Source organism: Aythya fuligula, chromosome 8 (assembly GCF_009819795.1).
Source record: "Aythya fuligula isolate bAytFul2 chromosome 8, bAytFul2.pri, whole genome shotgun sequence".
Classification (NCBI taxonomy): Eukaryota; Metazoa; Chordata; class Aves; order Anseriformes; family Anatidae; genus Aythya; species Aythya fuligula.
Window position 1 is genome coordinate 31282357 of NC_045566.1, and position 14164 is coordinate 31296520.

The 14164-nt window shown below is 35.5% G+C and overlaps 1 protein-coding gene across 4 annotated transcripts in view; it reads left to right on the plus strand.

Moving 5' to 3' along the window:
• EVI5 (ecotropic viral integration site 5) overlaps positions 1-14164 on the plus strand; it is a 74819-nt gene that overhangs the window by 15395 nt on the left and 45260 nt on the right. For all 4 annotated transcript variants that reach the window (XM_032192649.1, XM_032192646.1, XM_032192648.1 and 1 more), the window contains 10 exons: positions 2457-2681; positions 3666-3740; positions 4306-4431; positions 5183-5326; positions 6392-6481; positions 6589-6686; positions 7699-7759; positions 9616-9669; positions 11957-11989; positions 12515-12661. In XM_032192649.1, the coding sequence (XP_032048540.1) occupies positions 2457-2681; positions 3666-3740; positions 4306-4431; positions 5183-5326; positions 6392-6481; positions 6589-6686; positions 7699-7759; positions 9616-9669; positions 11957-11989; positions 12515-12661 (1053 nt within the window). The remainder of the gene's footprint in view (positions 1-2456; positions 2682-3665; positions 3741-4305; positions 4432-5182; positions 5327-6391; positions 6482-6588; positions 6687-7698; positions 7760-9615; positions 9670-11956; positions 11990-12514; positions 12662-14164) is intronic.

A 14164-nucleotide genomic window follows, 5' to 3' on the forward strand; every position in this document is an offset into this window, starting at 1 on the left:
CATATTTGTGTTTCAGAAGCAGCAAGTACAGCAGCGTGGGATTTTTGTTCGTAGGCAGTCTGTTCTGCTGTGGTTCTTTATTGGCTGTAGTCAGTAGTTTTATGTGCAGAATACAAATTTCAAGGTCTTTTGAGCAGTTTGAAGTGTGTGTGTGTGTGAATAGGTTGTGGGAAGGCAGAACAATGGGCTAAAGCAAAGTATCTTTTATGTGAAGCAGTTGTGAAGAAAGAACATGACTTGAGAGAGGAAACGGGATGAAAATGAATTCAAGACTTCATGCTTGCATAGGGAAAACAGTTTCTGGAAAGGTGTTCCCAAAATGCTATGAAAAGAAGGCCACATGAACCTTGCAAAAGGAAAAAAAAAAAAAAGCACAAGTGGGATGACAATAAGTAGATCTGGTTGGATAGGGTTCAGTGTTTGAACTGCCTGCATGTGGACGTTTTAAAGTGTCATGTGTCACTCACTTTTACTGCTGGTCAAGTATCATTTAGGGAGTGTTTGACTAACTTTTAGTAAATATTTAACTATATATTGCTAATGAGTTTTTCACTGCTTGTTAAATAATTCTCAGGTGTGTTTTTGTTTTTGTGTTTGTCAAAAGTCAACCTAAGCTTTGTTATCCTGAAATTAAAATGGAATATGGGAACATCCATACCCTTTTCAGGATGGTACTAGTAGGTATGATTTTTAGCAGCATAGCCATCTCTTTGTCTTGACTATGAAACCTAGTCTGAAGTTATTAGATACCTAGCAAGTTCTTGAAGCTTTAGGCATAGGTGTATATGCCTTCTTGTGTATGTGGTAAGTTCTGTTTGTGTGTCTTCGTTCTGCTTTGGAGCACCCTTCCTGTTTATGGAGAGATTCTAAAAGAAGACACAAGAAGTCCTGCATTACAGTATGCATAATACTGTGTAAAATACCATAATCTTATTGATATTTAATAGGTGTGTTTTCCTGCAGTTCCTCTAGGAATGATGAAGGTACTGACCCTGTTATTTTTGTCAAGCAGGTGCATTGTATCTTAAGGCAACAGATCACTTGTTAATGCTTTGTTTTTATTTTTATCCTTTCTGAGTCATTAGATGACTCATCTGCAATCTGATAGTGTGCTGTTGACATAATAGCTAGAGACAGATGTGGAAAGCTGATGTGTTAGGCTTGTCTTGGAGATGTAGGAAATAATATAGGGTGTCACAGTTGTGTCATGCACTGGACAAATCGTTGAAGTGACATTACTAGGATGGTTCTGAAAATGGCTGGGTATCTTGTGGATGTTAGAAAGCTGAGGTCAGTGATGTAAAGCTCCTGTGTCAAAGTTTGAGTTTAAGTAATTCAAAGCAGGACTGTCCCTTAAAGTATCACTGTTAAATTAGCTAATCTTTCTGGCTTGGTATCTTCCTACTTGGACAAGTAGGAAAAATACTTGGATAAATAGGAAAAGGAGGATGCTTTGCACAATAGAAGATGACTGGCTTCAGAATAAATACTAGTAAGCAAAATAAACTATCATGTAGGAGACAGCATACGTGATAATAGTTCTTAAGGTTTAAAACAAGAAAGGAACCTTCTTGTCTTAAAGAGGGGGTCTTCTAGGTCAGATTGATCCTAGTTGCAGAAAGTACTACTAAGTCTGTAAACTTCCTGACTCATACTTTTTTCATCAATTTTTTCAGATCAAGCAACAAGACTACTTCCTACTTGTGCTTTCTGAAAAGACAAGTACCAAACTTGGAATCTGGTTCTCAGATCTATTTATCTGGGAAGGTTTGAGTTGTATGATACGTAGCTGGTGATTTTTCTTGTTTTTGTTTTTTAGGAATGTAAAGTTAGTTCAGTAGATGTGAACCTAATGTCTTCTTAGTACAGTGTCAGAAAATAAATACTTTCTTAAAACAAAAAAGAACTTGGAAATACTGGCACACCAGTGAAATTAGATGCATCTGTCAAGTGTGTCAAATAACTTCCAATAGTAGTATTGTGCTATTTTATTCTGATTGGCTATGTTGTGGTTAGTTCCACTTTATTGTTTACTTGTATTTGGAATTATTTTTTACCAGTAATTTATTGTATCTTAAACTACAAATATAATTAAGGGTGTTGTCTTCATTAGTATTTTGTGAAAAATAATTATTAAATTCTGGGTAAGGGGGGTTCTTTTTAAAAAATGTATATATTTTTTTTAATATTCAGGTTTTTGAAGAAGCTTATGGGGTAGGGGAAGAACTAATTTTATTAGCTAATTTAGCCACTTAAAATGATGTGACTCACTGTAGTTAGCTGCCAGTAACCTATCAGGCTGCAACAGAGGCTTACATTTCATGAAATATGTGATTGATTTGTGACATGTTGTGAACATATTCTTGTGAGAAAACTAATTCCTTGAAATGTTATGCTCTTCAGGCTTACGCTTATTTTCAGGAAATAGTAATTTTGTATCCTTCTTTATGCTTTAGGAGCTTGTTCGAAAAGGGATACCTCATCATTTCAGAGCAATTGTTTGGCAATTGTTATGCAGTGCTCAAAGCATGCCAATAAAGGATCAGTATTCAGAGCTTTTGAAGATGACATCTCCATGTGAGAAACTAATAAGAAGGGATATTGCTAGAACATACCCTGAACATGACTTTTTTAAAGAGAAAGACAGTCTTGGACAGGAGGTTTTGTTTAATGTAATGAAGGTAAGACAGTATTTCAGTCCTTGAAAATAATTTAACATGAATGTGTGTAGAAGTTTGGAAATAATTTGCATTGTAGTAACTGAACTTACATCAGTTGCATGTGTTCTAGTTTTTTAAACTAGTTCTGCTTACCAAATTATATTCCAGTTTCAAAGATAGCTTTGAAATGTTTCTATAGTCAATGATTTTGTAAGAGATTTAAAACATTTGCCTACTAAACATACATTAAAACAATCACAGGGTTACTGCTGAGATTATAATGGAGTAAAATATACTGTGAAGCAAGGTAAACAGTGTTGACAGTGAGAACACTGTAAATCAGAACTAGCACTCAGTTTAAGTGTTTCTGAACCTGTATGTTGTACCAGAAAATGGCAGATGCAGGCTAATGTGCAGCACCTAGTACCTAAGCACAAAATGAGAACACAATCCTAAAATTAAGTTGTCGTTGTATTGCCTTCATTGTAGCAGAGCTTAAATTTTGAAAGACTTTTTTCCATAGCAGTTTTTACAGAAGAGTTAACAGGTTTCTAAATCATAGTAACTTCTATAATTCCAAGATGAAAGTGCAGTATGCGTGGAAACCAATACGTTTCTTCCATCTGTGAATAAAACTTCAGATTTTTTTTCTGAAAGGTAGTGTTTCTTTGTCATGTCTCCTGTAGAAGTGGTAATGCTATGCAGTTTGTATGCCAGTCCTCTCTTACCTTTTTACACTCGGCAAATTAATGTAGCTGGAAAGTGCAAGCTTTTTCTAGGTGTGCTTTAGTTTGTGCTTTCAAGGCCATCTGAGAGAAAAGTTCATATTCCTTCACAGCTGCAAGTAGCAACTAAATATTTGACCAAAACTTCTGAATAGAATGTCTGTCCTCTCTGGGATTAAGAGAGTAAGACCAAGTTATTAGCAAAATGATAGCACGAGCTATTTCATTCCACTAATAATGAGACTTTAACTGTTCAGAGTCTTAAAACTTTATTTTGTAGGCTTATTCTTTGGTGGATCGTGAAGTTGGATACTGTCAAGGAAGTGCTTTTATAGTTGGATTACTGCTTATGCAGGTAAACATGGTGTTAAAATGTGAACATTTAAAATCCCAGCTAAAATGCATCATTGTGGTAGTTTGAGGTTTTTTAGATTAAAAAAAAAATAATTCTGTTACAATGCAGTTGTCAAGGGCTGCCACTTACTCTGCAAATCAAATGAGACTCACTCTCTGTAGTCTTGTCTTTACCAAGAAGATACTATCTTCCTGGGTGAGAGAATACACTTATTTCCCAGAGCTAAGATAGGATTGCAGAGTGTTGTTTAAGATATTAATGAAATTCTTACTTTCATTTCTGTTACATGGAACCTCCTCTAAGGTCAAATTAAACTTGACAAATTTTATAATCCTCAAGTTGCCTTTTGCTTTATAAGCTAGGGTATATTATAAGGAATTTGCAGACCTCTGTTTCAGTTTAGAAATCACTTGATAGGATTCAGTATATACAAAAGGATTATTATAGTAATTAGCTATAAATACCTCTCTTACAGAAAAAAGAGCAAACACAAAACCCTAAACCCTCTCCATCACCCTTACGCTTTTCCTGATTTTTTTACTGTGTTTTGTTTGTTTTAATACAGATGCCAGAAGAAGAGGCATTTTGCGTGTTTGTTAAATTAATGCAAGATTACAGACTACGAGAACTCTTTAAACCAAGCATGGCTGAACTGGGCCTTTGTATGTACCAGTTTGAATGCATGATTCAGGTGTGTACAGAAATCTATTGGACTCCCTTTTCAGTAACTAGTAATAATGGACTTGGAAATCACAGTTAAAGAGCAGGCATGTCTGACTAATAAGCTGTTCTCTGCCAGTAGCTGGTTTCAGGACTTCAGAAGCATATCCACATGGCTATATGATGTACTTTTTTTTAAAACCAGACAGTCTGCCAAAGTTTAATGTTGAAGCATGAGGATTTGTGGTGCTGTAGTTTAGGCATGTGAATGTTTAATCCTTTTTGCATTTGAGATTCAAAATTCATGTCTTCATAGTCAATTTATAGCCATTTAAAAAAAAAAGGCTGACAAAGAAAAAAACCACCTTGTTTTGTAATATGGTTCCTAATACGAGGGTGTCACATAGTGAATGATAAGACATGGGGATCTGCCTTATACCCTAGATCTCTCCAGCTCTTTCTGTAGCTTAGCCCATTCTAAGTGTGATTTAAGGATTTAGAAGTTTGTGACTTAGGATCAGGAAGTTTTCTTGTATTTTGTACTGTGTAGTACAGAAATACTGTAGAGCATTCTATACTGGGACTCTTTGTTTGAACTGTATATTATTTTCATAATGTTATCTTTTCACATCCATATCAAATAACACTAGTTGTGTGTTTTATATAGCTGTTGCCTGTGCTAAATAAAAGTTAACTTTTTTCTTGTATCTGTCAAAACAATGTGCACAATAAAAACTACTGGCAAAAGCTTAACAGATTTTTTTTCTCATTTTCTTTTGCAGGAGCATCTTCCAGAGCTTTATGTGCACTTTCAGTCTCAGAGTTTTCACACTTCTATGTATGCATCATCATGGTTTCTAACTATATTTCTTACAACTTTTCCACTACCAATTGCAACAAGAATATTTGATATCTTTATGTCTGAGGTAACTACTCAATGCTCACATGCTCCATTGCAAGAGTAGATGCTAAAAGCATGTTAGATGTTAAGATGTTATTTGGGTAGCAGTATGAATTCCACTCTGATGGGCAAATCTCAAGTACCCTTGTTTTTCAGGCCTTATGCTTAACAGATTGTTTTGTATGGGAAGATTTTGTGCACATAGCTTCTCAGGGAAGAGTAACTATGTTAAGCATGTTTGGCAACTTTGTATTCTAAGCCTATTGAAGAGCTACTCTATCTGTCAGAAGTTCTGGATGCCATGCAATGGTATCATACAACAGGGACATCAGTTTTCCAGTATTTTGGGGTAGAAAGGAATTCTGCTTTCAGGCCAAAGTTGAAGTTCTATGGGGATAAGGAGATCAGGAAGAGGGAATGTTGGCAAAACTATTGCACAGAAGATGACAAGTAGCCAAAGGAATTTATAGAATTAATCACTGGCATTGTTAGTATAACATTGAAAGCATATTTAGAGGTAGAGCTTTGAGTGGTTGTAGTTAGCAGCAAACCAAAGCTTATGATCTGTTTACATCCTTCCTCTGCAATAATAATTTAAGAAAATATTAAGTCAAAAGTGGATCCTTTTAGCTGACACTCTACATATAGTGTCTTGGATGTTCCTGAGTTGAGTGTTCCTATGCATCTTTTTAAATAGTTAATTGTATTGTATGACATGAAATTAAAACATCCTTTTTTGAGAAGTACCTATCTTTTGTTCCTTTTTTTCCCCTCTTCTACTAGATGTGTTATACTTTTGATTAAGCTTACATAAAGAACAACTGTCATTCAAGATATTTTTACCTCAGCCCTTGCCTCTCTGAGGAGGATCTGACATCAGGACAAGTAACCTGACTACTTGTCCTTTGTACAAAAAAAGAACTTGCGACCAATTTGTTATTTAGAGATTTTTCAATTTCCCTCTTTCTTGTTTAGGAAACTGGATGAGCTTTCCAATGTTAGTAAATAATAGAATTAAATAATAGAATCATCCTATGCTGTTGATAATGCCATGAATAATTGTTGGTTATTTTTTAACTTCTGTTTTCAGGGTTTAGAGATTGTATTTCGAGTAGGTTTAGCTCTACTTCAGATGAACCAAGCAGAATTACTGCAACTTGACATGGAAGGAATGTTACAGGTAAGTTAAGGTTGATATAATTGTAAGAGATGCCTGAAATGTGTAGTGTGTGTATATTTCTCTGCACCTACTAACTGTATGTAATCTTGTGCTCTGATTGCTTTTAGCACTTTCAAAAGGTCATTCCACATCAGTTTGACAGTGGTCCAGACAAATTAATCCAAGCATCCTACCAAGTCAAATACAATGCAAAAAAGATGAAAAAGTAGGTATAACATTTTGAGAAAAGACTGCTACTGCTTAGGGTTACTGTTTGTTTCTTTAAAGCTAGTTGTTCAGTACTTCACTTTGAATTTTCCATGTTTAAATTTTGGGGGACTTTATTACTGTAAATGGTTAGAATTGAAGTTCTGTTTGCAAGAGAATACTTCTAAAGCAGCTTTTGCTATTTTTTTTGAATGTAATAGTTATATCTCATGTAACCTAAAAATCTCATTGAGGAAAGCTGTCGGTTATCGAAAATTATGGAACTTCTGTAAACAGGATTTGAGTAGAAAAAAGCAGTGTGGTGTGGGATACATGTGGTTTTGTTTCCTCTTTCTTGTGAGGATGAAGTAGGGAAGAGATTTTAAACTTAAGAACTTAGGCCAGATCGTAATAAGGTTTTTAGTTTACAGACTGTATGTGTACTCAAGACTATTACTGTTTAAAATAAAGGTCATTAAGTTTTGCAACACCATTGATAATTGTAAGATAATCTTGGCTCTGGGTTTGAAATTCTGAGCATGCTGCTACCTTTTTTTTTTAAGGTTAGTTGCACGTCTTCACTTTTCTGCCTTCTGTAACAAGCCAGTTTGCATACTTCATGCTTTTCTGGGGTTACATTTGGCAATTCTTCTGTTCTTAATCTGGGTCTTTATTGCAGTATATTGCAGTGCAAGAACAGCAGAGGTACAGATTTGTGCCAGGGTCTTTCAAAATAAATTTGCCAATTCTTCTGTCAGCAGTCTGATCAGTACTGTGGAGTGAACAGTTGGTGTTCTTTAAAACAGAAGCAGTAACAAAGATTACAGGGAAAATGCTTCCTGTGAAAGCCAATACTTTTCATTTCAAAGATGTCCAATCCAAGTATTCACAGGTGGAATGTATTGGCAACTTTCAAGCAGTTGTCTAAACAGAGGAAATATCAGCCTTTGTGTTCTACTGTTGCTTGTTATCTATTAGACCAATTCATTGTCTAATTTTTCTAATCATCCTTTATGATTTCCAACTTTTAGGTTAGAGAAGGAATACACTACAATAAAAACAAAAGAAATGGAAGAACAAGTTGAAATCAAAGTAAGAACGTCTCAACAAATTTATTTGTGAATCCGCTTTTCTGAGATGTGGGTTACATGTCTGGTCTGTATATCACAGAATGTTTGGGTTAGAAGGGACTGCAAAGATCATTTATTTCCACCCACCTGCCACGTCAGGGACACCTCCCACTGGTTCAGGTTGCCCAGGGCCCCATCCATCTTGGCCTTGAACACCTCCAGGGATGGGGCATCTACAGCTTCTCTGGGCAACCTGTTCCAGTGCCTCACCACCCTCTGAGTGAAGAATTTCTTCCTAATGTTTTACCTAAATCTACCATCTTTTCACTTAAAAATTATTACCCCTTGTCCTATCACTACACTCCCGGGTAAGAGTCCTTCCTCAGCTTTCTTGCAGGCCCCTTTAGAGGCCCCATATCGGTACCAGAAGGAAGGACGTGTAGCAGGACATGTAATTGAGGTCCCAAAATGTTTTTCAGCAGTGGAATTGTTCATAATTGTTCATAAAGGGCACTTTCAGTGAAATTGAGACTGCTGGTGGAAAAAATTAAAGAAAAATCATTGGTGGAGACCTGCTGCGCTTAGTTCTCATTACTTGCTCCTTACTAAAGCTTGATTACAGATGACCTCATTTATCAGAGCTTCATTACATGCTGGCTTGGGTGTAGGTATTCCACACAGGTCTCAAAAACATATGTTGAAGGAGTTCTTATCACAATTCACTTAAGTGGTTTACCTTTGACTTGAGAACTTTTTTTATTATTATTCATTAGACCCAAGGTTAGGTGTCTTCTGTCTGCAGCCACTCTTTATTACAGAGCTTCTGCAATTGATATAATGTGAGAAGCAGGGAGTGGTGGTGGAAAAACCTATAAGCTCAGCTCTGTTCTGAAAGGTTTATGTTTTCCTAACTGGCCTGCTTCCTGTACTTAATCACAGTATCTTTTTGCTTTTGTGACATAAAGAAATTTTTGGTATCTTTTTTTCCTTTTTCACAGTTAAGTTTTAACTGTGGGTTTGTTTCTTGGTCATAAAATATGGTCAGCTCCATGAGAAAAGGCAGTGGGAGAAGTAATAGACTAGTATGGTATACAGAGCTTGTTAGAGGGAATGAGTTGCAGCCTTCCTTTTTCCTGTCCACTGCTGTTCATTTGGCTTGCGATATCAGTTTTAAAGTTTTTGTAGTTCTTGAGGAAAAATTCAGTGACATGTACCTGGGAGCACAGAAATGTTCCATGCTTTTTTGGACGGTTTATCCTAATAAACAGGTAGCAAAGCAGTTTGCACCATTCTTAACCTCCTTCAGGACCTGCTGGGGTAGCTTCTCAAACCATGATTTACAGGAAATACACTAGTAAAATATGCAGCTCAGTACAATTATTTCTAACTTCTGAGGTATTTGAGGTAAATAACTCTCATTACAAATGAGATAAAATAATTCAAAAAATACATAGACCTTTTCCATCCAAGGAAAAGGAATGATACCTGTGTAGCATCTCATTTACCTGTCCTAGTTCAAGGAGTATATTCTCATGTCCATTAACCATGAGAACTGTGTCAGTTTCATTTATGAAGAGGTTAAGTCTAATGGTGTGTGGTTAAACCCTTTGGTTCACCTGTACATCTACTGCTTTTATCTATTGCTGACACAAATACTTTCTTGTACCTTTTTCTTATCTTTGCTCTGTCAAGATATTTAAACTCAAGTTTTGAGTTAGTACATGACATAAAGATGTTTCAAAAGGCTGTCTCTACTAATTTTTGTATTGATTATGATTTTCATAGGCAGATATTTTTTTTAAAGCTAACTTGCTTGGCTTTTATCAGACTTTCCATTTATAACTTGAGAAATACAATTCTGAATTGTTTACATTGCAGAGGTTACGAACTGAGAATAGACTCCTAAAACAGCGCATTGAAACATTAGAAAAAGTAAGTATGTTACTGACTAGATTTAATGTTATTTATACTTATCAGTGGTAATTGTATTATATGATATGAGAATCTCATACCTATAGCTTTCTATTTCTCCCGCTAATTTATGGTGTATACTAACAGTGCTTAATCAAAAACATGGCAATAACAGAGCAATTAAGGTCAGTGTTTATAAATGTTTATGATGTCTGATTCTTACTTGAAATTGAAGCATGTTTGGCATCCAGGTTTTTGTAGTGCTTTAACAAGAAGCATCTGTTCAGAGTACAGGAGACTGCATGAAATAGTGGAATGCTTGGGTAGAGAAATCTGAATTTCCTAGGTGTTTTATGTAGGAGCTAAATGACAAACTTATTAATGGTCAGAGATGAAAGACTGTCATCACTAATGAATATAGCAGTAAAGGTGCGTTGTTGCAGCATTCACATTCGGTACAGGCAATCTGCCATTAATTAATCTTGCACAGTTTTTGAGTTGTTGCATAAAATTAAGGTACATGGGAGGTGGAAAGAATACCATTTTTAGAACTTCTTACAGGTTTAGTCTGGAATAGAGTTCTGTTAGCCGCCTTTAACTGGGTATAATTTTGGAGTATGTATGATAACTGTCTATACATTGTTAATACGCAGCCATTGTTCTGATAGCCTCTCCGTTCTGGTATCTGTTGTGCTTCCTGTGACAGATTGCATCCAAGCTGGTCTGCTCTAGAATGAGAGCGCTCTTACTCATCTGAACTGCAAATAGCAACTATCTTTCAGCAAATTAAATTGAATGCTCTTGAGTTGCAAGGAATTGTTTCTGTTTTACAGGGAAAAAAAGAGCAGACTGAATTTAGAGTGAAATAACTGAAAGATGTCACATCTCAGGTGTTAAATCCACTGTGGTTTCTTGGAGAATCAGTCAATTTATGCTAAATTATAATTAGTTGTGATTTCTGTACCTAATTTGGAAAAGAAAAAATGCATATAATGAGGATATCTTGTGAAATAAAACTGTAACCAAAAATACAATTTTATATCTTCATTTCAAATATTGAAATCTTGATTAAAAATAACTGAAGAGAGCAAAATTTTAAAAAGTTCAAGACTGTAGTAATTCACATTAGTAGGTTTGTGGCAAACTTAGAATAGTAAATACCTGTTTCATGCCTAATATGCAGAGGTTTGATTTTTTTTTATTTTTTTTTGATTAGGAACTCTGCACTGTCAAGACACTAGCACTTTTGTAAACTATATTTTTAAGGTTTCAGAATTCACCTCCAGACTATTGCAGTCACATTGGAATACTTCAAAATTGAAAAATATCATCTATTAATTATCTTCATCAGAAATTCTTATCAAATCATCTAAGTCAAGGTCATAAAGTGAACAAATATTCAGTTCTGTTGGAAACTTTTGTTTTTTAAAACTTTCCTCATCCTAACATACATGATTGAGTTGCAATTTCCTTAGTGTACCATGACAAACAACTTACCGTAAGATGCTACCTTGCTATGTGTAAGTAATAGCTCCTATCAGCCAGTTCAAACTTTGCCCTTGGAATTTTTTTAAGACTAAATAAGTTTTAACCTTATTTATTGAATAGATGCATTCTGTCATAGAAAATGCAAAAATTGAGTATGTACAGAGTGATAGAGAGGAAATGACTTTTATTAAATGTGTATTTCCCTGGTGGCGCAGGTAGTGGGGAATGTAGTGCTTGTCAGCATACCTAAATCTATTTCTTGCAAAACTTTGGCAAGGGAGGAGAATCAATGAACTGCTTAATTGAATTACTGCTAGAGTTTAGTGGAACAAAATAGCAGCTGTCATAGTTGAAGATTTCTACTTGTCTGTCAGTTGCACCATTTAATTTTCCTGCTTCATCTTGACGAAAGCATTAGTTCTGCATGAATGTCTCAGCTCTTAGTGGAGATGCCTTTGTGCTCAGATTATGCCTTCCTTTCTTAATGTGGATGGACCACAGAGCAAGTCTTGCATTCATCTATTAGATAATATCAGATAACTCTTCTTAATTAAGGAAGGAAGCCATTCAGATAAAAGTAACCAGACTCCTGTAAGACCGCCTGGTACACTCTATTGCAGAAAGGCTGCTTCCTGCAACTTTCAGGCTGAGATGCCTGAATTTTTATGAAGAGTTATTTTTCTTTGTAAAAAGAAGTTGCCTGTATAGGAAATGGGTAGAGTTTGGGCATTTTCTTTCTCTACTCACTTTTTTTTGTCACTATTATCACTCCTTTGTTTTTTTCTTTTCCTTATTCCTATCTGAATTTTTCATTTTGTAGGAAAGTGCTTCCTTGGCAGATAGATTGATACAGGTATAGTCTTCTAGTCTTCTACTGTATGACTCCTTTTCTACTCTCAAAACCCAAACTGCTTTAATGCATGCATATTTGCATGCTGTACTCTATCCGTGCTTTGATTTGGAATAAATATATAGCTAATCTCTTGTTTAATATACTAAAAATATAAAAACCCAATACCTGCACGTTATAATATTCTTTCTAAACTAATGTACTTCTGGTACAAATTCTTTTTTCAAATGGATTAAGATCTATTAACACTAAAATTGAATATTGCAAACTTAAATCTGTGCATGTACTACTGAGTAATATTGCATGAAAGGAATTTTACTGAATGCAGGTACACAATTGTGCTTGCTGAAAGGATACAGAAGTTTATTGTAAAGTCCTAAAGCAGCTGCTTAGTACTGCCTTGTCCAGAAATTTCTACCAATTCTATGCTGTTTGCAAAAACAATCTGATGAAATGACCAGCTGAGTGTCACAAAGGCAGTCTTTCTTGGATTTGTCCTCAATTGCTTAAAAGAAATTATGTCCTAAGGGACAAGTGACAAGGGCCCAGGAGGCTGAGGAAAACTACCTCATAAAACGGGAGCTGGCCACCATCAAACAGCAGAGTGATGAGGCCATTACTAAACTGGAGCAAGCTGAGAATACCATCAGGGAGCTCCAACACCAGCAGCAATGGGTAAGGAGCTTGGCAGCACATCATCTCATGTTTTTCATTCACTTGTGTTTGTTTTTCCTTGTCGTGAAGTGGTCTCTGTGCTGTCCTTATAAATGCTTGTGTATTGTCATTTGCCTTCATAAAAACTACACAAATTGGATACGTGATATTTTGGTCTCTTACTGTGAGATGATGGAATGTATAACCCTAGGTAAATGCAAGTTATTAAAAAAAAAAAAATTAAAAAGTAAAGCCAAAAACAACACAACCTCTTTGTACCTCTTTGTAGCTCCTAATGCTAAAAATCTAGCCATGGCAAATTGTCTCGCTCTGAATGCCTAGTTATGAGTTGATAAATGAGAAGCCAGGCAATGGCATTAAGTTGGTCCATTCCATGTTGATGTTTCTTCTGGGTACATGCATTTTTATTTTTTTCTGGCATGGTTAAATTAACTTCTTGCAAAACAAACAGAAAAGTATTATCGCTTGGTTTGGAGACAGACTTGCTTAGAAAGTATGGGTTTATGTGAAGATGGGAAAATAACTGCCTGTTAGCAGTCATATATAGTAAGTACTGTGTTTGTATGTACTGAGTGTTCTAGGTTGTATAAAATGCAAGACTTCAGACTGTTACTGTGTAACTGAAATTAACTTTCCCTAAGCTACCTATGCTTGGTATCTGAGAGAGAGAAAAGCAGTTTATGCCATCTTCACTTGCTGAATAAACTGCATGTTTGCAGTGTTGATGCAAATTGCTTTGCAATTTGGTCATATTGCTTCAAATAAGTGGTATCTACTTGTCTAAAGTCCTGGGTGCTTTTGGTGTATGCAATGCAATTTCATGGAACTACAGCACACTGCAGCTGCTTACCACATCCCTTATGGTCAGTACAGCAGTCTCTTTACATATTGTGCACCAAAACTCTGGAAATACTTGCCCTCTCTCATGGGAGGTAGAGAACAGATTTAGTGTTAGACTGAATGAAATTGTAACTTAAACTATTCCTATAATACTGTATTTATTACCTCTGTTTAATGCAGTTCAGTGTACAAGTGATACAGCTTTTCGAGTAGTTGCAGGGAGTTACAACTGGGCTGTGACTCTGTAATGTGTAATGCTGATTCCTGTTTAATTTCAGCAATTTCTTCTTGAGGAAAAAGCATGAAGAAATTATGACTGAGAAAGTTGGGGATGTTCTAGTAATGTTTTGCAAAGTTTTAGATAATCTAAACTTGCAAACTTCAGATAATCTAAATCTTGCAAATTTCATTTGCAAGACTACAAAACATGTTTATAGACTGGCTGGAACTTTTAACTGTCTAAATGCAATAGTATGCTTAGAATTACATGATAGTACACTTAGAATATGTTTTTCAAGGCATCCTAGTGACTGTTAACTAACTTTACTCTTCTGCATCTTACAAAAAGACCAAAAGGCCACGTTAAAAATTCATTTTGTGAATTTGGTTTCAAACTTGCTGAATTCCATCTATTAGTTAATTGACGGTTAATATGTTCAAAAC